Here is a 23,230-nt window from a genome sequence, read left to right on the forward strand (position 1 = left end):
TGTGTGTGTGTGTGTGTGTGTGTGTGTGTGTGTGTGTGTGTGTGTGTGTGTGTGTGTGTGTGTGTGTGTGTTGTGTGTGTGTGTGTGTGTGTGTGTGTGTGTGTGTGTGTGTGTGTGTGTGTGTGTGTGTGTGGTGTGTGTGTGTGTGTGTGTGTGTGTAACTGTGTGTGTGTGTGTGTGGTGTGTAACTGTGTGTGTGTGTGTGTGTGTAACTGTGTGTGTGTGTGTGTGTGTGTGTGTGTGTGTGTGTGTGTGTGTGTGTGTGTGTGTGTGTGTGTGTGTGTGTGTGTGTGTGTGTGTGTGTGTGTGTGTGTGTGTGTGTGTGTGTGTGTGTGTGTAACTGTGTGTGTGTGTGTAACTGTGTGTGTGTGTGTAACTGTGTGTGTGTGTGTGTGTGTGTGTGTGTGTGTGTGTGTGTAACTGTGTGTGTGTGTGTAACTGTGTGTGTGTGTGTGTGTGTGTGTGTGTGTGTGTGTGTGTGTGTGTGTGTGTGTGTGTGTGTGTGTGTGTGTGTGTGTGTGTGTGTGTGTGTGTGTGTGTGTGTGTGTGTGTGTGTGTGTGTGTGTGTGTGTGTGTGTGTGTGTGTGTGTGTGTGTGTGTGTGTGTGTGTGTGTGTGTAACTGTGTGTGTGTGTGTGTGTGTGTGTGTAACTGTGTGTGTGTGTGTGTGTGTGTGTGTAACTGTGTGTGTGTGTGTGTGTAACTGTGTGTGTGTGTGTGTGTGTGTGTGTGTAACTGTGTGTGTGTGTGTGTGTGTGTGTGTGTGTGTGTGTGTGTGTGTGTGTGTGTGTGTGTGTGTGTGTGTGTGTGTGTGTGTGTGTGTGTGTGTGTGTGTGTGTGTGTGTGTGTGTGTGTGTGTGTGTGTGTGTGTGTGTGTGTGTGTGTGTGTGTGTGTGTGTGTGTGTGTGTGTGTGTGTGTGTGTGTGTGTGTGTGTGTGTGTGTGTGTGTGTGTGTAACTGTGTGTGTGTGTGTGTGTGTGTGTGTGTGTGTGTGTGTGTAACTGTGTGTGTGTGTGTGTGTGTGTAACTGTGTGTGTGTGTGTGTGTGTGTGTAACTGTGTGTGTGTGTGTGTGTGTGTGTAACTGTGTGTGTGTGTGTGTGTGTGTGTAACTGTGTGTGTGTGTGTGTGTGTGTGTGTAACTGTGTGTGTGTGTGTGTGTGTGTCTGTGTCTGTGTCTGTGTCTGTGTCTGTGTCTGTGTCTGTGTCTGTGTCTGTGTGTGTGTGTGTGTGTGTGTCTGTGTGTGTGTGTGTGTGTCTGTGTGTGTGTGTGTGTGTGTGTGTGTGTGTGTGTGTGTGTGTGTGTGTGTGTAACTGTGTGTGTGTGTGTAACTGTGTGTGTGTGTGTGTGTGTGTGTGTAACTGTGTGTGTGTGTGTAACTGTGTGTGTGTGTGTAACTGTGTGTGTGTGTGTAACTGTGTGTGTGTGTGTAACTGTGTGTGTGTGTGTGTAACTGTGTGTGTGTGTGTAACTGTGTGTGTGTGTGTAACTGTGTGTGTGTGTGTAACTGTGTGTGTGTAACTGTGTGTGTGTAACTGTGTGTGTGTAACTGTATAGGGGAGGGAGCAGTGCTATTAGATGCCAGGGAACTTTATAAGAAAGGGAGGTGGCCACTAGGCAAGGTTGGCCCGCAACTTGGTCCCACTGTTAAATTCCGGCCCACTTTGTATTTGAGTTTGCCACCCCTGCTGTAAACGGAGCTGATCATTTTTTTAAAAAACGGTACAAAGAAAATGTTGTCAAAACCGTAAAATGCCCAGACCAATCATTCATATATAATGCTTCGGGTTGCCTGGACAGTACTGGCCTTCCCAGTTGCCCTTCAATTGCACAAAACAATATGGTATTTATTAAAAATGAAAGATTTGTTACTGCACACATCCAGGATATGGGGCTTTAAGAAAGGAATAGCGACGTACTTTTCTTTCTTATATGCGTATACAACAACAGTTGTCCCTAGAAGAATCACAATCGTGCCGACTGTTCCGATGATGCTGCCAAGGTCCTCATTGTCTGGAAAGTAAATAGAAGAATGAATAGTGTTGTGTTGGATAATGACTGTATTATTATGTATTTATATAGCACTGGCATTTCCTGCAGCATTTTTCAGAGTACCTTGAATGACAGCACTCTCGCCTTGCATCGCTGGTTTCCCCGGTTCCAATCCCAGTGATTCTACCAGTGGCAATCACCCGCGGCGTACATATGTAATCGCGCCGGGAGACTAGGGTGCGAGATACAGCCGGTATGGCTTATCCTGCTGCTGCACAAGTCCCGGTGACGTTATTACTATTCCCCCTCCAGGTCCACGTGGATGGTGGGGAATTATATAATTCAGCTTCCAGCTATTGCTGGAGGCCAAATTGTAGTGTTTTAAAGAGACACTGAAGCGAAAAAAAAAATATGATATAATGAATTGGTTGTGTACTGTGAATAATTACTAGAAGATTAGCAGCAAAGAAAATATTCTCATATTTTTATTTTCAGGTATATAGTGTTTTTTCTAACATTGCATCATTCTATAATATGTGCACATTACACAACACTCAGCATTCAAAATGAGTCTTTCAGAGCAGTCTGTGAAGTAATGAACTCTCCTCTGGCAGAGAAAAAGTAAACAGTTCAATTACAGTTGAGATAATAAAAGTCAGATAACAGCCCTCTCCACGACTAAGTTAGTCGGAGAGCTTAATAGCTTTTTTGCATAGAGATAACAACTGGAGTTTCTCAACTCTTCCTGTACTGGAAACAATTAGACTGATGTATCTGATCTTAATGTTTTTTTTCTTAGCTGTACTACACATACAAATCATAATATCATCATTTTTTTTTCCGCTACAGTGTCTCTTTAAATGCAACTTCTGCTCCATCTTCTGATGGCGCCGAAGTTACTCACTGTGCGCCCAAATCTCCTGTGCTGTGATTACAGCGCTTGCGCCCTTTATTACAGGTACGTCCTTAGATACCTGTACTGATGTACTGAATGTGTCACACTGTAGAAATGTATTCACTTACCGTATGCTAGGGTGCTGAACTGAATGTGGTCACCGCTTGTGTTGCCAGCGCTGGTACTGGCTGTGATGTACGCAGTGTACAGGGTCTTCGGCATCAGTGGTTGCAGGGTGTACTCATACACATCACTGCTCACTATAACAACTGCAGACAATGACGAGAGCACAGGTTAGTAATCCAGTTTCAACCATTTGTCTCATTTTCTGCTGCCTCCTCCAGACACACTGTGATCAGGTCTGAATCTGGCTTGAGTCAGAGGCCCAGAGTGTCAGGTCAAGTCAGACAAGCATAGGCCAAATGCACTGTTCTCCTCTAAACCCCTCCCACTCAAAGCTGTTCCACTGCTCCATCACCCCTTCTCCCCCCCTCCGAGGAGGATCATCCACCAGGCAACCTAGGCGGGTGCCTGGGGCGTAGTGAGTGTCAAGGAGCCCATCTGCCACCTTCTTCTGACCATTCTCCACTTCAGCTTACCAAAAAGACCACAAGGGGGCTCCAAATCTACTACCTTGCCTAGGACCCCAGTACAGTTTAACCACTTCCCTCTGCTGGGACGCGTAACTACGTCACTGCAAAATGCCACAACTCCGTGCAGGAGCGTAGCTACTACGTCCCTCCTCACCACGCCCAGGAGCACTGACAGGTGAGAATTGCTCTGGTTTTTTAAGGGGACAAACCCTTCAAGGTGAAGTGGTTGAGGTGTATTTGAGACGGTACACTGGTGTTTATTTATACTTACCTGGGGTTTCCTCCAGCCCCATGAGCACCGTGACTTTCCTTGCCTTCCTCTTCAGCTCCTCCATTCTGGCGCTACGATTCCTGGTAATCTGGTCAGTCACCACAAGTCATGGGCTTCAACCCATGCGAAGCTTGGTGGTGCACGTGCCCCACCCCCTGGAGCATTCTGTGCCTGCGCTGTACTACTGTGCAGGCGCAGAAAGCTCCAGGGGATGGGAGTGCGACGAGTGGTGCATGCGCAGAAGCCCACGACTGGCTGCCACTGACCGGATTACTGAGAGTGATAACGGAGGGGCCAAAAAGGACAGCGAGTGAGGCCACGGTGCTCATGGGGCTGGAGGAAGACCACCCTGGTAAGTATAAATAAGGGCTAGTGAACCATCTCAGGTTCACTTTAATCTCTACTCCCCCTCCATAGCAACAGAACAAATCCGTAGTCTGTGCAGCATTTAACCCCGAAGGTCTGAGCCCGGTACTTGCGTACAACAGATGAGATGTGTATGTACAGTGCCAAGCATACAAATATTTATGCGTGTATAGATGATTTCTGTGTCGTAAGTAGCGATAAAGTTATTGGCAAATAAATGGGCGGAGTGTGATGTGTGAAAATTGCTCTGGTTTTTAAGGGGAAATAACCTGTCGTGTTAAAGTGGCTAAAGCTGACCTGAACTTAGAACTACCTCTCTGCTCTAAAAGATACACAACAGCATAATAACCATAAGAAAAACATATCTGTGTTACAGCTGACACATATCCTGCAATAAATCTGCACTGTTTCTGCTTCCTGCTTTCATGGAAGCAGGCATATTGTTAACATCCTGTGTTTGCCAATTAGAGCTTCTGTGTTGGCAGTCAGCTGACACAGCGGAGTGATCAAATTACACCTGTGATTAGTCACAGACGAGGGGGAATTAGACAGGCTAAACTCTCTAAATACATACAGGGTGCATTTCTCTGTTTTCCTTCTGTCCTGTGCAAGAGTTCAGGTCCACTTTAAGGGAACCTGATAATTTACAGGCAAAAAACAAAAAAACGACAAGTCATATGGAGCAATTGTTAAACAGAACACCACCAAAAAAAACAGAAATTGTTTGTTGCACAAATCAATCCTTATGATAATGGCTCAGAAGTTAGCCTATCTTCTAAATATGTACTACAGGTAGTCCCCGGTTAACGAATCAGATAGGGACTTGTCCGTTTTTAAGTCTCAACACTGTGCCATCTCTGTGCAGCCCCCCACCCCGTGTGTCATCTTTGTCCCTTGTACCTCCTCTGTTCCCCAGGGCCGGCGCTACCATAGAGGCAAAGAAGGCAGCTGCCCCAGGGCCCCAGAGCTTGTAGGGGCCCCCAGTGGCTACAAGAGAAAAAAAATTCAAATCGGCCTTATAGTTTTTGAGACAATCGATTTTAAAGTTTCAAAGGAAAAAAAATACGCATTTAAAAACCTGCCGACTTTAATGGTTAATAGCAAATCCACCTTAAATGCTAGAAACCCTAAATTTGCAGGATATGTTAAGGAGATCATTAGAAATAAGAGGAAAAAACAATTTTTCAAAAAGACCTTATAGTTTTTGAGAAAAATCGATTTAAACCTTCGAAGGAAAAAAGTATACTTTTAAATGCGGTAAATGTCACTTTTAGTAGCAAACCTAACGGTAGTGTAATTTTACATGCATCAAACGAAAGCGCAATAAATTTCTTGACGGGGTTTCCAGGGGGTCCATACGCAGCCGCAGCGCTTTGGCCAGGGATCGCTATACAGCCGCAATATGGCTGTATGAAGATCCCTGGCATTTTTTCCTATTTTCCCAATTTTTTTTTTATGTTTAGAGTGTGGGAATTGTTTTTTTTTTAAAAAATTATGTTGGGTCCCCCCTCCTGAAACTCCGATGCAGGCTGGGATAGACAGAATGTGGAGCTCTGACCGATTGGGACTTCACACCCTGACTATACCAGCTGCAAAAAAGGTCCCCTCATGCCGATTTTTGTTCCGAGGTATATGTTGGGGGGGGGGGGGGCAGGTTTATTTTGCCCTGGGGCCCCATTGTTGCTTAAACCGGCCCTGCTGTTCCCCCCCTGTACCTCCAGTGTCAACCTGTTCCCTCAGTGTCCCCCTCTGTGCCACCAGTAAAATGACATTTTACGTCGTTTAAAAAACATTTTTACTTTTGAACTTTTTTAAACTTTTTGAGAAAAATTGAACATGTTCCCACAGAGTCAAGCATTTTCTGGCCATTTGTATCAGCAGGACATTCGTAAGTCGGACATTCATTAGTTGGGAACTACCTGTATACAGCCCCTTAAGAAAAATAAAACAACAACGGATAATAAAAGAACCAATTTATTTGTTTGAGAAGCAATGGCCCATAGAAACCAGAGTCAGAGTCAAAGTCTGATAGGGATTCTGGTCAGGCCACTGATGATCATTGCATTTCTCCCTCTGATTTATAGAATAAGCCCATTTTTGTCTCATTGAATCTCCATACACACAATGTCCTCATCAGACTGCAGCCATATCCTGAGAATGTGAACTGTTAAAATGTTCTTACTAGATTCCGCTCCATCATGAGGCCTGTAAATGATGCTGAAGGAAGTCAGAAAACCATTGGTGTCCTCCTGTCCTATCGGATCCCACTCTATCGTCACCTCTGTTTTTTTCACCTTCTGTACTTTGGCATGGGGGCCGCGGAGCGGAGCTGGGATCAGTACATAAACACAGGGAAAGGGGGTTAAAGGATACCCGAGGTGACGTGACATGATGAGATAGACATGTACAGTGCCTAGCACACAAATAACTATGTTGTGTTCTTTTTTTTCTTTCTCTGCCTGAAAGAGTTAAGGTGGCCATACACTGGTCAATGTGCCATTAGATCGACCAGCTGACAGATCCCTATCTGATCGAATCTGATCAGATAGGGATCGTATGGCTGCCTTTACTGCAAACAGATTGTGAATCGATTTCAGCCTGAAACCGATCACAATCTGTTCAGCTGCTCCTGCCGCCTGTCCCCCCCCCCCCCCCCCCGTATACATTACCTGAGGCTGGCTCCCGGGCGTCTTCTCTGCACTGCACCGCACCGCTGTTCTTGCTCCATCCCGGCGCTTCCTGTGTTACTCCGTGACCAGGAAGTTCAAATAGAGCGCCCTCTATTTCAACTTCCTGGTCACCGGAGTGACACAGGAAGTATAAGCGTACACTGGGACATGCGGAAATGCGGTGCAGCGAGGAGAAGAGGACCCCGGAGCCAGCTTCAGGTAATGTATACATGCTCGGATCGGGCCCGAATCGTACGCCGCAAGCGACGCGCTCCTACCGCCGGGCGATCGAGGGTAATTTCCCGCACGGCGCGATCGACGGACCGATCCGATTTCGGGAGGGAATCGGATCGGCGGGTGCGTTTAGCGCAAGCGATTGGCAGCAGATCCGATCCCAGGATCGGATCTGCTGTCGAAACGGCCGTGAATCGAGCCAGTGTATGGCCTGCTTTAAATATCAGGTATGTAAGTGGCTGAGACAGTCCTGACTCAGACAGGAAGTGACAACAGTGTGACCCTCACTGATAAGAAATTCCAACTAAACAACCAACTCATTTAAATATATAAATACTGCGTGCGCACCAACAAGTCCACATTCAAAAACAACAAGTTGTTCAAACTACTTGCACACACGTGGCCAACCTGCATGATAGTTGGGTAAGTTGATCCTCCATTTGGATTGGGCAAACCGCTTGTTATCAGTTGGACGTCTTGTCTTTTGCCAGCGTACACACGCCCAATTATCATCCAACAAACCAAGTTTAGAGGATAGTTGGGCAGAATAGTTGCACATGTGTATTAGCCTCCTCCAATCTGTCCAAAGATCTCAAATGAGTTTCAAGTCTGGAGTCTTACAGACGCTTGTACATGGCGGAAACTGTATGTGGGGCCTATTCACCCGATTATCACAACTTCTCAAAGTGTGACAAAGCTCTAGTGATACAAGACCAATTAGCTGGTTTTTCAATATAGGATTTGATTTGCAAATGCGACCAAGCCAGTATCTGTGGAGTCTGGGACCTGTCCTTCATTGTACCACTGGCAGTGAGCTGGCATGTCTTAAACTCAGGGTCCACCAAGTCAACTTTCAAAAAATGATTGTCTAATTCTGGACCAAAATTCAGGTTGATTTTAATTGGTCAAGGAGAGCTTAACTGTGGATTTTTAAGCCTGCTGAAAAAGTTTTAAGGTGCTCTGCAGAGTAAAATCTGAAATCGTTTCTTTAGCTACAGGGTTGGGTATCCAGGGAATACATTTAAGACAGGAGGGTTGGGTATCCAGGGAATACATCTAAGACAGGAAGGTTGGCGATCCAGGGAATACATCTAAGACAGGAGGGTTGGTGATCCAGGGAATGAATATAAGACAGGAGGTTTGGGTATCCAGGGAATACATCTAAGACAGGAGGGTTGGGTATCCAGGGAATACATCTAAGACAGGAGGGTTGGGTATGCAGGGAATACATCTAAGACAGGAGGGTTGGGTATCCAGGGAATAAATCTAAGACAGGAGGGTTGGGTATCCAGGGAATAAATCTAAGACAGGAGGGTTGGGTATCCAGGGAATACATCTAAGACAGGAGGGTTGGGTATCCAGGGAATAAATCTAAGACAGGAGGGTTGGGTATCCAGGGAATACATCTAAGACAGGATATTCAGCTCCATTTGAAACAAAGCGTGTAACCTTTAAGCATTGTTCTCACTAAACTATCAAAATGTGTATTAAAGGGAAGGTCCAAGCAAAAAAAAAAAATGAGTTTCACTTACCTGGGGCTTCTACCAGCCCCATGTAGCCATCCTGTGCCCTCGTAGTCACTCACTGCTGCTCCAGTCCCCCGCTGGCAGCTTTCTGACCTCGGAGGTCAGGGCCACATTGCATACATTTTTACGCATTCCAGCTAGTGCAGGAACAAAAATGTACGCGTTGCACCACTAACGCGTAAAAATGTATGTGTTAATTTTCCTGCACTAGCGGGAAAGTGTAAAAATGTACGCAATTCGGCCCTGACCTCCGAGGTCAGAAAGCTGCCAGCGGGGGACTGGAGCAGCAGTGAGTGACTGCAAGGGCACAGGATGGCTGCATGGGGCTGGTAGAAGCCCCAGGTAAGTGAAACTCATTTTTTTTTTTGCTTGGACCTTCCCTTTAAGCTCTGTGCCTGGAGCTTGGCTGACATACTGATGCGTGGTTATTGTCATTCTCAGTCACAGAAGTGAAATTACGTCATACCTCCCTCCTTGGCATAGAAGCTGGTAGTAATGGGAGCCTCCACCTTTCCCTGTGCTATGGGGTAGACAGAAATCCTGTAACGCCTGTATGGTTCAAACATTCCTGAAGGAGAGAAAGAAAAACATTTTCAGATATCACAGAAAGCAGTGTGCAGAATTTAGTACTACTGAGCAACGAGACAATATTCATCTTTTGGAAACCAGAAACCAACCATTCACGCTTCTGGAGCAAGAGGCTACCAGTGCTAAGGTACACCTCCTCCTCTCAAAAGATATTAGCAGAGGGCCAGTGAATGGGGAGCTGGAAGGTGAGTATTGGTTTGGGATAGGCGATGGTTAGGAAGTTTTTGTGATAGAACATGTGGAAGTTTGTTTTTGCAGTTCAGAGGAGATGACAAGAAAGGTGGTTCTTTTTTAAGGGTGATTAATGGATTCATGAAGTGACCACAAAAGTGGAAAATTACAGTATGTGTCCCAGTTAGAGGTGATGATGTGAAGAGGTTTTCTCTGGCCTTAAGGAGAGGGATGCAAAAAGGACAAAATTTAACCTAGGATTGAACGTCATCCCAATCAGCTGGGGATATCCCCTTTCTCAATAGAAATCTTTACATTTTCTCAAATAGACCATCAGTGATGTCTGTGTGGCTGATAGTAAGGTGAAACCCCTCCCACAGTGTGATGTCATAGCCATGATAGTTTCATGTCTGTGAACCTTGTTGTATTGTGGGAACTGCCAAGCATGTAAAGCTGATGACCTGCAGGCTCACAGTGGATGAATAAAGTACACATCAAGTATCAATCATTTCTTGATCTATCTTCCCTTTTTTAACTTCTCACTTTCAAAATGTTTTGATACCTGTTTTTCCCATTACTACTATCTTTCGGTAAAGTTTCTCTACTCTTTTAGAAGACAAAACGGGGAACATTTATATTGTCCTTTTCTTCTGGCGGTCTTAAAGAGCTTCAGGACTGCATCCACGTAGGGAACACTCCACAGGCAACCAGGATCATCACAGAGCTTTTCCCAAAGACTCCTTACTGTTTTACATACTGGCTTGAGCCGAGATTTGAACCCTGGTCAAAGGCTCAAATCCTACATCAAAGGCAGAAGCCTTACCACTACGCTATCCAGCGGAAGAATATTCCAATTTTACTCACAAGAGGTGGTTCTTTGATTTGTGCCTTCTTCTCAATCTATGAGAAATACTAGCGGGTCCTCACTCAGTTCTAAGAGGAAAATCCTCTTACCAGGTGGGTGCCCAGATAGATTCTCCTGAACTATGGCCAAAAGCCAAAAGCAATGGCATAACTACAGGGTAGCGGCCCCTGCAACTGCAGGGGGGCCAGAGCTGTAAGGGGGCTCCAAATTCTACTTCACTCCCTTATAAAGTGGCCCATCAATCAAATCAGATGGTTTTGTGGCTACACTTGTTATGGGTGAGAAGATCATGATGTACACACTTGTTTTATGCCCTTGCAAAATAAGCCTGGAGGCTGTGAGGTTCACCAAGGGTAAGCAAGGAAAGGGGGTGAACATTGGTGGGTTCCATAAACGTTTTGATGGGGAGGAGGGAAGGGGCACGATTTGTAGTTACCAGAGCCAGATTTACCATAAGGCACTGTAGGCACGTGCCTACAGGCGCCTGATGTTGGAAAGGCGGCTCACTTCTCTCTCCCTCCTTCCCTATACAGAGTCCTGAAGAGATAAATGATGTAAATGAGGTTACTCATCCGACTCTTGACATTCCAGAGATGAGATCTCTCTTCAGTCGGGGACACCTCTAGCTACTGAATACTGAGGGTACCTCTGGCTACCTAATACTAAGGGGCACCTGTAGCTACCTACACCAGGCAAGGGAAGTAAGGGAGAGGTGACAGCTGGGCCAGCCAGCACACTTGGGTTGTGGTTCAGCAGGGTTTGTAGGTCCATGGAGGACAAAGTCTAAGGTACCAGGACATCTGTGCCTATAGGCTCCTGTGATGTAAATCCAGGCCTGGTAGTTACGTCTCTGGCGTGGTGATGGGAGGTGTTTCGGAGATGCCCCAAGGGAGTAGAAGATGGCAGCCTCTGTATCCCTTTCATTTCAGGTTCTCTTTAATAAGAAACATAAAATGAGACAGTGGTGGAAGTTTGTTACCTTTGTCTGCAGTCCATTCTGATGAATTCTCCACATGCTGAAAGGAAATATTGCTACAGGGATTTATGTCAGAGTCTCTGCACCACTCCACCACAAATGTCTGGGCCCTCCTGTCTGTGGTGTTCCAGGTCGCCACCACCGTCTCATTCGCTGCTGATAGCTTAATATCGTGGATCAAGCTGTGAGCTGTAATATAAAGAGAGTGGAGGAGTTTTAAATCTCAAGTTTTCACAGTTGAATAATTTTACAATTATCATTCACTCACTACGCAGACTGTGATTCTGTGCAGACAATTCAACCCCCCTCGTATCTGCTATATGTGACGTCTCACCGATATCACACTGTTTCCAAGGCTTTCTGGGAGACTGTTAATTTCCAGGTTCTAACTCAGCTTTTCCACCTATAACAGTTTCTGGTATACTCCCATTAAGTGCATCAGTGTTTTTTATTATTATTTATTATTGACCCACCCAGGGGCGTAACTAGAAATCACTGAGCCCCCCTGTGAAACTTTGGATGGGGCCCCCTCCCGCCAATAGCCCTCCATCCTGGGGGCAGAACAGCGCCGGAGCAGTGCTTTTCAGGGCTGCTAGATTTGGGCGCAGCCGGCGCCTCCATAGACTTCAATAGGAATCACTCCTATTGAAACGCTCAGTGAGTAACGTCGGCTCCGTCAGAAGACGGAGCCGAGGTTGCTTAATAACATAATAATTCGGCCTCCAGCAATCGCTGGAAGCTGATTTATTTCATTCCCCCACTATCCATGCCGGCCTGGAGGGGGAATAGTAATTAAATCGGCCCGGACTTGTGCAGAAGCAGGATCAGCCATATACCGCTGTACCCTGCGCCCAAGTCTACTGGTGCCGATTTCAAATGTACTCGAACAGCGCTGTACACAAGACCCTGCTAAACACTAAATAAATTAGGGACTGTCTACAAACCTTTGTCTGAAAAACTTTGTATGAATCCTTATCAGTGGCTGAGCAGATGCAGCCATTAGAACAATTGTGCAGACAACAGAAAGTTTTTTCTCTCCTTGCCCTTAGTTGTCAGTCTCTCAGAAAGGGGCCCCCTGCAGCTTCTGGGCCCTCCTGCGGCTGCATCCCTTGCAGAGTATATTGTTACGCCTAACGCCCCTGGACCCACCTTACTAATGAAGCTTGGATAACCTAGCCGCTCAGCACAGCCAGCATAATCAGCTCTGTTCCTTGACCTGTCCCTTCCTAGTAGCATAAGCTGAATTTAGTCCATCTATACCAGTAATCTCAATACACAGTATGTTCAGTGCGCATCTTTCAATACAGTCTGTTTCTATATCTTCAATATATTATTCATATGTCTTGCATCAATATCGGCAGCACCTCCACCATAGACACCTACTAGTGAACAGACTCACCGGACGTATTGGCCACTCCTAGACTGGCCAATCATGCACGATTCCAGGAAGCCCAGGTGCCTCAGGATCCTGGTGTAAATACTGCTCAGTATTGTTTTCCTCTTTTTGCAAGACCTCAGAGAAAAAACCTCACATAGCGCGATACTGTAACCTTAAAATCACTTTTTATTATAAAATCGCACTCACATGTCCAAGATGTCACTTTGCGTACAGAGTTTTTGTACGGCTCTCCCGCGTTGCCAGGCTGGGCATGATGTATAAGCTGACTGCCACTGCCCCTGATGAGTTACAAGTGAGTATACGAAATCGATTGGACGGAGGTGGATGTACCAGGATGAGCAAACCCGGCCCTCTGAGCGGTGATAATCAGTGCAGGAAACACATTAGACGGCAGTGGGAGTCAGTTTATACATCATGCCCAGCCTGGCAACGGGGGAGAGCCCGTAAAAAAAAACTCTGTGCGCAAAGCGATTTTATAATAAAAAGTGATTTTAAGGTTACAGTATCGCGCTATGTGAGTTTTTTTCTCTGAGGTCTTGCAAAAAGAGGAAAACGATATTGAGCAGTATTTACACCAGGATCCTGAGGCACCTGGGCTTCCTGGAATCGTGCATGATTGGCCAGTCTAGCAGTGGCCAATACGTCCGGAGAGTCTGTTCACTAGTGGGAGTCTATGGTGGAGGTGCTGCCGATATTGATGCAAGACATATGAATAATATATTGAAGATATAGAAACAGACTGTATTGAAGGATGTGCGCTGAACATACTGTGTATTGACTTTTTGAAAGGTTTGCCTAAACCTGGTGGTAGCGAACCCTGTGGGACACTACATTTTGCTATAGCGCTTTGAAATTTGGATGTATACCAGTAATCTGCACACAACCATCTTCTGTCCTCCTCTAGAATTACCTCTTTGCTTTCAGGTATACTAGATTTGTCATGTGCGTCAACCCCAACTCTGGAATCCTCTTCCAAAACACATCCGTCACTCTCCTACCTTTGAAATCTTTAGCAGTCCTTCAAAACTCCCTTTTTCCAACAAGCATATGCTCTATCGTAGACCATCCCCCTTCGACCTCTGGCGAAGTTGTGGTCCTTACTATATATGATCTGAAAACACACTGCCTCTTGAAATACATAATGTAAACTACCCCCACCTCATTTCCTCCCTATTCCTTGGATTGTGAGCTCGCAAGGGCAGGGCTCTCTCATCCTTGAGTGTCTTGGAATGTGCTATACATTTTGTTCATCATGTTACATTATGTCATCATGTTACATCATGTAATTACTTTGTCTACCAATAATGTATTATATACCAATGTCTACATCCTGTGTATTCCAAATTTCTGTATTATTTTGCCCCTTGTTTGTTTCTTAAGCTGAATACTCACCTGAAAATGCAGGAAGATGGATCGCAGCAACGTCCCCGACGTTGAGAGCTCCCCGCTTCCTGCCCGTGGGAACACGCAACGTCACATGATGAACGAGAGTTCAAACGATTGCGGCACCTTGCACGGGAATGGTGGGGATCTTAAAGATCCGCCATGACGGTCATCATTGCTGTGCGTGGCAAAGCTTCCTCCGACCAATCGCACACTCGTACCCACCTCGAAAGATCGTGGAAGCGATCGCTCATTGCTCAAAAAATTGCAGCTCGTCGAAAGAATCGGGAATCGTCATAGTTGTGAGGTGGGTACGAGCTATTACTCTGTACAGCGCCACAGAACATGCTGGTGCTTTATAAACCAAAAATAATACTAATCCTTTCGGTTATGCCAGCGGTAGAATTATCCCTCACTGGTTCAAATTTCCGCAGGTCTGTTTCTACTCACTCTTCTCATCGCTGGCTGGGATTCTCAGCGTAGCTTTGGGTGAAGGGCCAGCAGAGGTATAATATACCACAGATAGGATGTAGGCTGTATCAGGTATCTTTAGCACCATCTCGTTTCCTCTTGTGGTCGCATTCTGGGCAGCAGAAGCTCCATCTTCAGGAAACCATTCTACGATATATCCTTGTGTTATGCCTGATGGTTTAACGTAGGACCTTTCCTTTAAGGGATGAAAATAAATGAGATGTTACTGGCAGTAAGAAAGAAGGAAAGAGCCGGGCACTGTAGGAATGCTGCTTACATGTTAAATCCACAAAGTACATTAATGCAGTCACAAGGGTGTGAGGCGTGGCCTGACAGCCGTTTCAAGGGTATAACCTGCTTCGTCAGAGGCCAAAGGTCTCTGACGAATAGGCCGTCTGGCCACCCCCCTTGTGACTGTATTGTTGTACTTTGTGGATTAAACATGTAAGCAGCATTCCTACGGTGTCTGGCTCCTCCCTTCTTTCTGCCATTATTCTTTGCTGTTTGCTGTGAGCACGTTCACATTTGTATATCTCTGCACAGTTTCTTCATTTTACAGACAACATGTGATACAACTTGCAGACAACCACTCTATAAATGTGTAACAACAACAACAATAATAATAATAAAGACACACCTTCCAGAGCAAATGCACCATCCTCACGTTATTCCTAGAAGTCATCACTCTCCAGAGCTCAACGCTGTGGGAAGGTGCTGTGAGAGCAAGAGAAGACGTCATGCTGCCGGCTGATGCATTGCAAATGGACTTTTTTGAGATCAGAAAGAGGGACACTTAAGCCACACCCCTGCCACACCTCTAACTACGCCCCCGACACACCCTAATCACGCACACTATAAAGATTTCATAAGAAAATTATGATATTTTATAATTCACACCACACTGGTCCGTTCTATCCTGGTTCATTTTCCTCCATATTAACATTTGAAAGTAAGAAATATATTAATTTAAAATATCAAGCAAATTTAAAGTATCAATTTAAAATAAAGTTTAGAGTCAATTAAACACATTTTTCAGTAGATATATTTACATAAGTCAGTACATCAGTCCTGAGGGCTCGTTCACACTGGAGGCGTATTCGGCCTTTTTTTCACACGCAGGCGATTTTAAAAATCGCCTGCCAAACGTTTGTGCAATGAATGTCTATGAGAAGGTTCATATCAGCGCGAGTCGTGCACTGTGCAGGCAGCAAAGCAATGCATGGACCATTTCTGAGGCGATTCCGCCTCTATGGAAGGTATAGGAGAAACGCAAAACGCTCACAAAACCGATTTGTGCAGCAATTTGCGTTTGCATTTTTAAGAAATACATTGTATTTATTCTTTTCCGGGGTCAAAGAGTTCACTTCCTGACTTGCATCAGGGAGTGAAAAAACGCAATCGCTCTGAAAAAGCACTTATTGAAGCGCTTTACAAAAACCGCAGCGCCCACCCGAGCACCGGGAGGAGTTAAAAAACTCAAAGAACACCGAATCCAAACGGAATGCAAGGTGAACGAGGCCTGAAAGAGGGACAAATGAGGAAGAAAGAAGGACTGCCCCTCCAAAAGAGGGACAGTTGTCAGCTATGTCATTATGAGAAGAGCAGTGAACATTTACACCATCTGGGACTTTGTATAGAAGCTGTGATGTCCTCGATAACTGTTAAAGTTTACCTGAAGGGAAAAAAAGTGCCCAATTGGGGTACTTACCTTAGCAGAGGGAAGCCTCTGGAAAATCTAGAGAGGCTTCCCCCATCCCCCCCCTCCACCTCGCCATTCCAGTGCTGGACCCCCGAAGCTCATCAACAGAGCACTGCGCAGGTGCAGGCAGCCTAAGTGGTGGCTCCATGCTGATGTGTCAGTGCAAGCTGTCCTGCGTCTGCACACGTGTTCATGCAGAGTAGTGTGGCAGTGAGCTTTAGGGGATCCTAGCTCTGGAGAGGTGAGGTGGAGGGCGACCGGGGCTGACAGCACTGGAACGGAGGTAGGTAGGGAGGAGAAGGGGAGAAGCTTCATTAGGATCCAGAGGCTTCCCCCTCCCGTGGTAAGTACCCCATAGAGGCAGTTTTTTACAGATTCTCTTTAACCTCCCTGGCGGTACAATAAATCCGCCAGGGGGCAGCGCAGCACTTTTTTTTTTTAAAAGCATGTAGCTAGCCTAGCGCTAGCTACATGCTTCCCCCTCCCTTCGCTATCCCTCCCACCCCTCCGATTGCCGCCGGCGCTTTTACCATGTAAGGAATCCCGTTCTGAACGGGATTCCCTGTATAGGCTTCCTCATCGACATGGCGACGATCGCAATGACGTCACCGACGTCGGCGGGTGCTCCGATCCACCCCTCAGCGTTGCCTGGCACTGATTGGCTAGGCAGCGCAAGGGGTCTGGGGGGGGGGGGGGGGGGAGGGCGATGCGGCGCGGCGGATAGCGGCAAATCGGCGGGTGGCGGCGGCGATCAGACCAAACACGCAGCTAGCAAAGTGCTAGCTGCGGGTGTGAAAAAAAAAAATGTAAATCGGCCCAGCAGGGCCTGAGCGGCACCCTCCGGCGGCTTACCCCGTGTCCAGCACGGGGTTACTGCTAAGGAGGTTAACCTCCCTGGCATTATGATTTTTTTTTCTGGATTTAGGGTTTAAAAGCCATACAATTTTTTTCAAGCTTTTAGACCCTAAAAAAACAAGAAAAAATACATACTACATAGAGATCTGAAGCAGCCCCTGCATATAACTCACTCAGGCACGGGAATACTGCTCTGAGCTGCGGATTTCCGTCCCGAGCCTGACTCGGGATTACCGCTAAGGAGGTTAAAGCGGACCCAAACTAAACATTTTTTAAATTCAAACTATTTAGTTGCAACCACTCTAACACATACAAAGATGAATTTACACTCCTTTAAGCCTATGAGCATGTCAATGTCTGCTTTTCACCCTTCTCTTTTCATAGCTAGGGTTATACAGGTGGCAGCCATTACTTCTGAGCTTAGTAGGAGGTTTTAGATCATGGGTGTGTTTGTGATCAGCTACCCTCCCTCACAGGGGTGTCGTCTATGTGAAATCTCACACAAGCTGAGATCACCTCCTCTGTGACATCATCAGTAGCAGCCTGTGTTTTTTTTATCTCCTCCACCAGTCTGCCGGATTCTGTCCCGGCAAAATGAAAGGAAGGGAGGGGTTCCTCTAATAAATGTAAAATATTTTATATTTGTCATCATGCAGCTGAAACAAAGGCTGCTATTTATTATTATAATTTAGAAAATGTTATTTCTGAAATCTTGTATTTTTAATTTGGGTCCACTTTAAGTGAATTGAGATTTTACAAAATGTTTAGTAAAATCAGCTGTTTTCTGCTTTACCAAATGCGGTAATGCTTAGTGAATTGAAGCTCATGTGTGACGCACGCACGCACGGACGCACACACACACGTCACATTGTACACAGATCCATAGGAAGTGCTAGAGCTGTTTAAATTAATAGTAACTAGCCAACCTGCATCGTAGCATACGCCGCATCTATCTATCTAATAGAGTACGTGCCTCAACCTTGAAGCAAGAAGAAGTAGGCTTTCCATGAGAAAATGTATGCGTGCTCAAACACCAAGTTTAACCCTAGCAAGTCTGGCTTTGCAAATCCGGCCTAATTGACTATTCATGAGGCAATGCTCATGCAAATATGCATTTGCTTTTGCATGCCAAACTATGCAGGGTCCAAAAACCAATACCGCAAAGTGATCGCCCTGCGGGTATTAGTTCATGCTACATTAGCACTATCCAGGAGCGCCACGGGGAGGATTCCGAATGCCCCCATACAACCGGGGGACTGCGGGGTCCCAGGCTCTCTTACTGCCTGGGAACCTCAGCGGCACCCCGGAGGGGGAGGCTGGGTGGCGCAGCTGCACCCCCCCCCCCCCCAAGTGTGGTCAGCGCCGGGGAGAGCCATCCGCACCCACCTCCCAATATTAAAAACAGGCACTTACCTTAACGTCCATTGCGTTCTGCAACATGCACATTAACTTGGGGGCACCACATGAGAAAGGAGTGAAGCATGGGTCACCCCGAGCTTTAGAGCTCAGGGCTGGCTCACATACAACACTCCGGGGTGGGGGAGGATAGGCGCAGACAACTCACTCCAGGGCTCACACCACCAGAGCAAGCCATCCACCACCTGCCTCCAAAGGATACAACTGCAAAAAATGCTTTCCATGAGAAAAATTTTGCGTGCTCAAACACCAAGTTTAACCCTAGCAAGTCTGGCTTTCCAAATCTGGCCTAATTGGCTATTCATGAGGCAATGCTCATGCAAATATGCATTTGCTTTCGCATGCCAAACTATGCAGGGTCAAAAAACCAATACTGCAAAGTGCTCTCTCGCTGCCTGGGAACCACAGCGGCACCCCGGAGTGGGAGGCTGGGTGGCGCAGCCAAAAGCGTGGCCAGCGCTGGGGAGAGCCGTCCGCACCCACCTCCTAATATTAAAAACAGCCACTTACCTTAACGTCCATTGGGTTCTGCTACATGTGCATTAATTTTCTCATGGAAAGCATTTTGTGCAGTTTGTATCCTTTGGTGGCAGGTGGTGGATGGCTTGCTCCGGTGGTGTGAACCCTGGAGTGAGTGCGCCTGTCCCCCCCCCCCCCCCCCCCTCTGGAGTGCTGTATGTGAGCCAGCCCTGAGCTCTAAAGCTCGGGTTGACCCATGCTTCTCTCCTTTCTCATGTGGTGCCCCCAAATTAATGCGCATGTAGCAGAACGCAATGGACGTTAAGGTAAGTGCCTGTTTTTAATATTGGGAGGTGGGTGCAGACGGCTCTCCCCGGCGCTGGCCACACTTGGGGGGGTCGTCAACGCCACCCAGCCTCCCCCTCCGGGGTGCCGCTGTGGTTTCCAGGCAGTGAGAGAGCCTGGGACCCTGCGGTCCCCCCAGTTGTATAAAAAGGGGGCATTGGGAATCCTCCCCGTGGCGCTCCTGGAGGCCTGGAGCACACCAAAAACTGCTAGCAGATCCGCAAAATGCTAGCAGATTTTGAAACGCTTTTTCTTATTTTTCTGTAGCATTTCACCTAGCATTTTGCGGTTTTGTAAAGCGTTTTTGGTGTAGTAGATTTCATATATTGTTACAGTAAAGCTGTTACTGAACAGCTTCTGTAACAAAAACGCCTGCAAAACCGCTCTGAACTGCCGTTTTTCAGAGCGGTTTGCGTTTTTCCTATACTTTACATTGGAGGCAGAAACGCCTCCGCAATCCAAAAAATGCCTCACCTCGGGAGTATGCGTTTTAGCAAAACGCCTCCCGCTCTGATGTGCACCAGCCCATTGAAATACATTACCCAAGCGTATCCGCAGCCGCAAGTGGATCGCAAAACGCTGCCAAACCGCTCTGGTGTGCACTAAGCCGTATAGTGCTAATGTAGCATGTAGCAGGGTGACTGCTTTGTGGTATTGGTTTGTGCATGTATTTGCATGAGCATTGCCTCATGAATAGCCAATTAGGCCAGATTTGCAATGTCAGACTTGCTAGGGTAAGGCCTCTTTTCCATGGACTGTGAATAGGCAGTGAAATGGCTCTCAAACTCTCACAACTGCTCACTGCTGCCTGGTAACTGCTCGCTGCTGCCTGGTAACTGCTTGCTGCTGCCTGGTAACTGCTTGCTGCTGCCTGGTAACTGCTTGCTGCTGCCTGGTAACTGCTTGCTGCTGCCTGGTAACTGCTTGCTGCTGCCTGGTAACTGCTTGCTGCTGCCTGGTAACTGCTTGCTGCTGCCTGGTAACTGCTTGCTGCTGCCTGGTAACTGCTTGCTGCTGCCTGGTAACTGCTTGCTGCTGCCTGGTAACTGCTTGCTGCTGCCTGGTAACTGCTTGCTGCTGTCTGGTATCTGCTCGCTGCCCCCGAGGATGTTGGCCGCGGCGAAAAATGGGCGTGGTCACATAATACAGTGGGCGTGTCCATAACCCAGTGGGTGTGGCCAATTAAAATTTTCTAGTAAGCCAAAGTCGGTGGGGCCATGTTTTCTCCCTGGGTATGAGTAAAGTGACCCTAAAAAAAGCACACACACACACACACACACACACACACACACACACACACACGCACACACGCCAGTGTTCTCTCGCACAAAGTAGTGGTAGGTATTAGATTGTGAGCTCCCCTGAGAAAAGTCAGTAACATGACTGTTCTCTGCAAAGTGCTGCAGAAGATGTCAGTGCTATATAACTACATAATAATATGGTAGGGCATTAGACTATGGTAGGATTAGATTGTAAGATCCTCAGAGGATAGTCAGTGACATGACTACATACTCTGTGAAGTACTGCTGAAGATGGCAGTACAATATAGTACAGTAGTATGGCAGCATGGTGGCGTAGTTCTTAGCGCTCTCGCCTTGCACCGCTGGGTTCCCGGTTTGAATCCCAGCCAGGGCACTATCTGCAAGGAGTTTGTATGTTCTCCCTGTGTCTGTGTGGGTTTCCTTAAGACACTCTGATTTCCTCCCACATCCCAACAACATACGATACAGATAAGTTAATTGGCTTCCCCTAAAAATTGGCCCTAGACTACGATACTTACATACACACATGACTATGGTAGGGATTAGATTGTGAGCCCCACTGTGGGACAGTTAGTGACAAGACAATACATACTCTGCACAGCGCTGCGTAATATGTTGGCGCTATATAAATAATTAGTATAAGTACAGTCAGTGGCGGCTCCAGGTTTTTTGGGAGGGGTGCTATGCAGGTGCTGGATTAATTTTTGTGGCTATAAAAAAAATGGGTGTGGCCATGACCGGATGAGGATGGAGCTAACTGTAATTTAACGTGAACCTGAGGTGAGAGTGATAAGGAGGCTGCCATATTTATTTCCTTTTAAACAATACTAGTTGCCTGGCAGGCTTGCTGATCTATTTGACTAAAGTAGTGAACTGAATTACACCAGAAACAAGCATGCAGCTAATCTTATCAGTTCTGACAATATTGTAAGAAACCCCCGACCTGCTGCATGCTTGTTCGGGGTCTATGGTTGAAAGAATTAGAGGCAGAGGACCAGCACGGCAGCCAGGCAACTGGTATTGCTTAAAAGGAGATAAATATGGCAGCCTCAATATTATTCTTACCTCAGGTTCGCTTTAAAGGGCTACTGTAGGGGCGTCGGGGGAAAATGAGCTGAGCTTACCCAGGGCTTCAAATGGTCCCCTGTAGACATCCTGTGCCCGCGCAGCCGCTCACGGATGCTCCAGCCCCGCCTCCGGTTCACTTCTGGAATTTCAGACTTTAAAGTCTTAAAACCACTGCGCCTCGGTTGCCGTGTACTCGCTACCGCTGATGTCACTAGGAGTGTATTGCGCAGGCCCAGTATGGTCTGCGACTGTGCAGTAAGCTCCTGGTGACATCAGCGGGAGTGAGGACACGGCAACGCAGGCGCAGTGGTTTTCAGACTTTAAAGTCTGAAATTCCAAAAGTGAACCGGAGGCGGGGCCGGAGCATCGGTGAGTGGCTGCGTGGGCACAGGATGTCTGCGGGGGACCATTAGAAGCCCCGGGTAAGTTCAACTCATTTTCCCCCGACCCCCCCTACAGTATCCCTTTAAAAGTGCAACGCAAAGACAGTGGGCCCAAGTTTAGGTCACCCTTCCCCCAGAAAATTCACATAATTGTGCAGGTTTTCTCAAGAAAATACACGTAATGTGAGCAGATTGCCCAGAACATATATTCAATCGTGGCAGATTTGACCAGAAAATACATGTAATCATGTCGGCAGATTTGACCAGAAAATACATGTAATCATGTCGGCAGATTTGACCAGAACTACGAGCAATCATGTCAGCAGATTTGATCAGAAATACGAGCCATAATGTCAGCAGATTTGATCAGAAATACGAGCAAAAATGTCAGCAGATTTGATCAGAAATACGTGCTATAATGTCAGCAGATTTGATCAGAAATACGAGCAAAAATGTCAGCAGATTTGATCAGAAATACGTGCTATAATGTCAGCAGATTTGATCAGAAATACGTGCAATAATGTCAGAAGATTTGATCAGAAATACGAGCAATAATGTCAGCAGATTTGATCAGAACCACGAGCAATAATGTCAGCAGATTTGATCAGAAATACGAGCAATAATGTCAGCAGATTTGATCAGAAATACGAGCAATAATGTCAGCAGATTTGATCAGAAATACGTGCTATAATGTCAGCAGATTTGATCAGAAATACGAGCAATAATGTCAGCAGATTTGATCAGAAATACGTGCAATAATGTCAGCAGATTTGATCAGAAATACGAGCAATAATGTCAGCAGATTTGATCAGAAATACGTGCTATAATGTCAGAAGATTTGATCAGAAATACGAGCAATAATGTCAGCAGATTTGATCAGAACCACGAGCAATAATGTCAGCAGATTTGATCAGAAATACGAGCAATCATGTCAGCAGATTTGATCAGAACCACGAGCAATAATGTCAGCAGATTTGATCAGAAATACGAGCAATAATGTCAGCAGATTTGATCAGAACTACGAGCAATAATGTCAGCAGATTTGATCAGAAATACGTGCAATAATGTCAGCAGATTTGATCAGAACTACGAGCAATAATGTCAGCAGATTTGATCAGAACCACGAGCAATAATGTCAGCAGATTTGATCAGAACCACGAGCAATAATGTCAGCAGATTTGATCAGAACCACGAGCAATAATGTCAGCAGATTTGATCAGAACTACGAGCAATAATGTCAGCAGATTTGATCAGAACCACGAGCAATAATGTCAGCAGATTTGATCAGAACCACGAGCAATCATGTCAGCAGATTTGATCAGAACCACGAGCAATAATGACAGCA

The 23,230-nt window shown here is 46.3% G+C and overlaps 1 protein-coding gene across 1 annotated transcript in view; it reads right to left on the bottom strand.

Moving 5' to 3' along the window:
* The window catches only part of LOC137559912 (interleukin-31 receptor subunit alpha-like), an 87,352-nt gene that overhangs the window by 33,838 nt on the left and 30,284 nt on the right, over nucleotides 1-23,230 (bottom strand). Inside the window, exons 8-14 of the mRNA XM_068271840.1 lie at nucleotides 15,036-15,112; nucleotides 14,378-14,594; nucleotides 11,149-11,334; nucleotides 9,012-9,113; nucleotides 6,299-6,445; nucleotides 3,015-3,155; nucleotides 1,919-2,012 (exon numbers count right to left, since the gene is read on the bottom strand). Coding sequence (XP_068127941.1) covers nucleotides 1,919-2,012; nucleotides 3,015-3,155; nucleotides 6,299-6,445; nucleotides 9,012-9,113; nucleotides 11,149-11,334; nucleotides 14,378-14,594; nucleotides 15,036-15,112 — 964 coding nt within the window. The remainder of the gene's footprint in view (nucleotides 1-1,918; nucleotides 2,013-3,014; nucleotides 3,156-6,298; nucleotides 6,446-9,011; nucleotides 9,114-11,148; nucleotides 11,335-14,377; nucleotides 14,595-15,035; nucleotides 15,113-23,230) is intronic.

The sequence above is a fragment of the Hyperolius riggenbachi genome, chromosome 1 (genome assembly GCF_040937935.1).
Source record: "Hyperolius riggenbachi isolate aHypRig1 chromosome 1, aHypRig1.pri, whole genome shotgun sequence".
Classification (NCBI taxonomy): Eukaryota; Metazoa; Chordata; class Amphibia; order Anura; family Hyperoliidae; genus Hyperolius; species Hyperolius riggenbachi.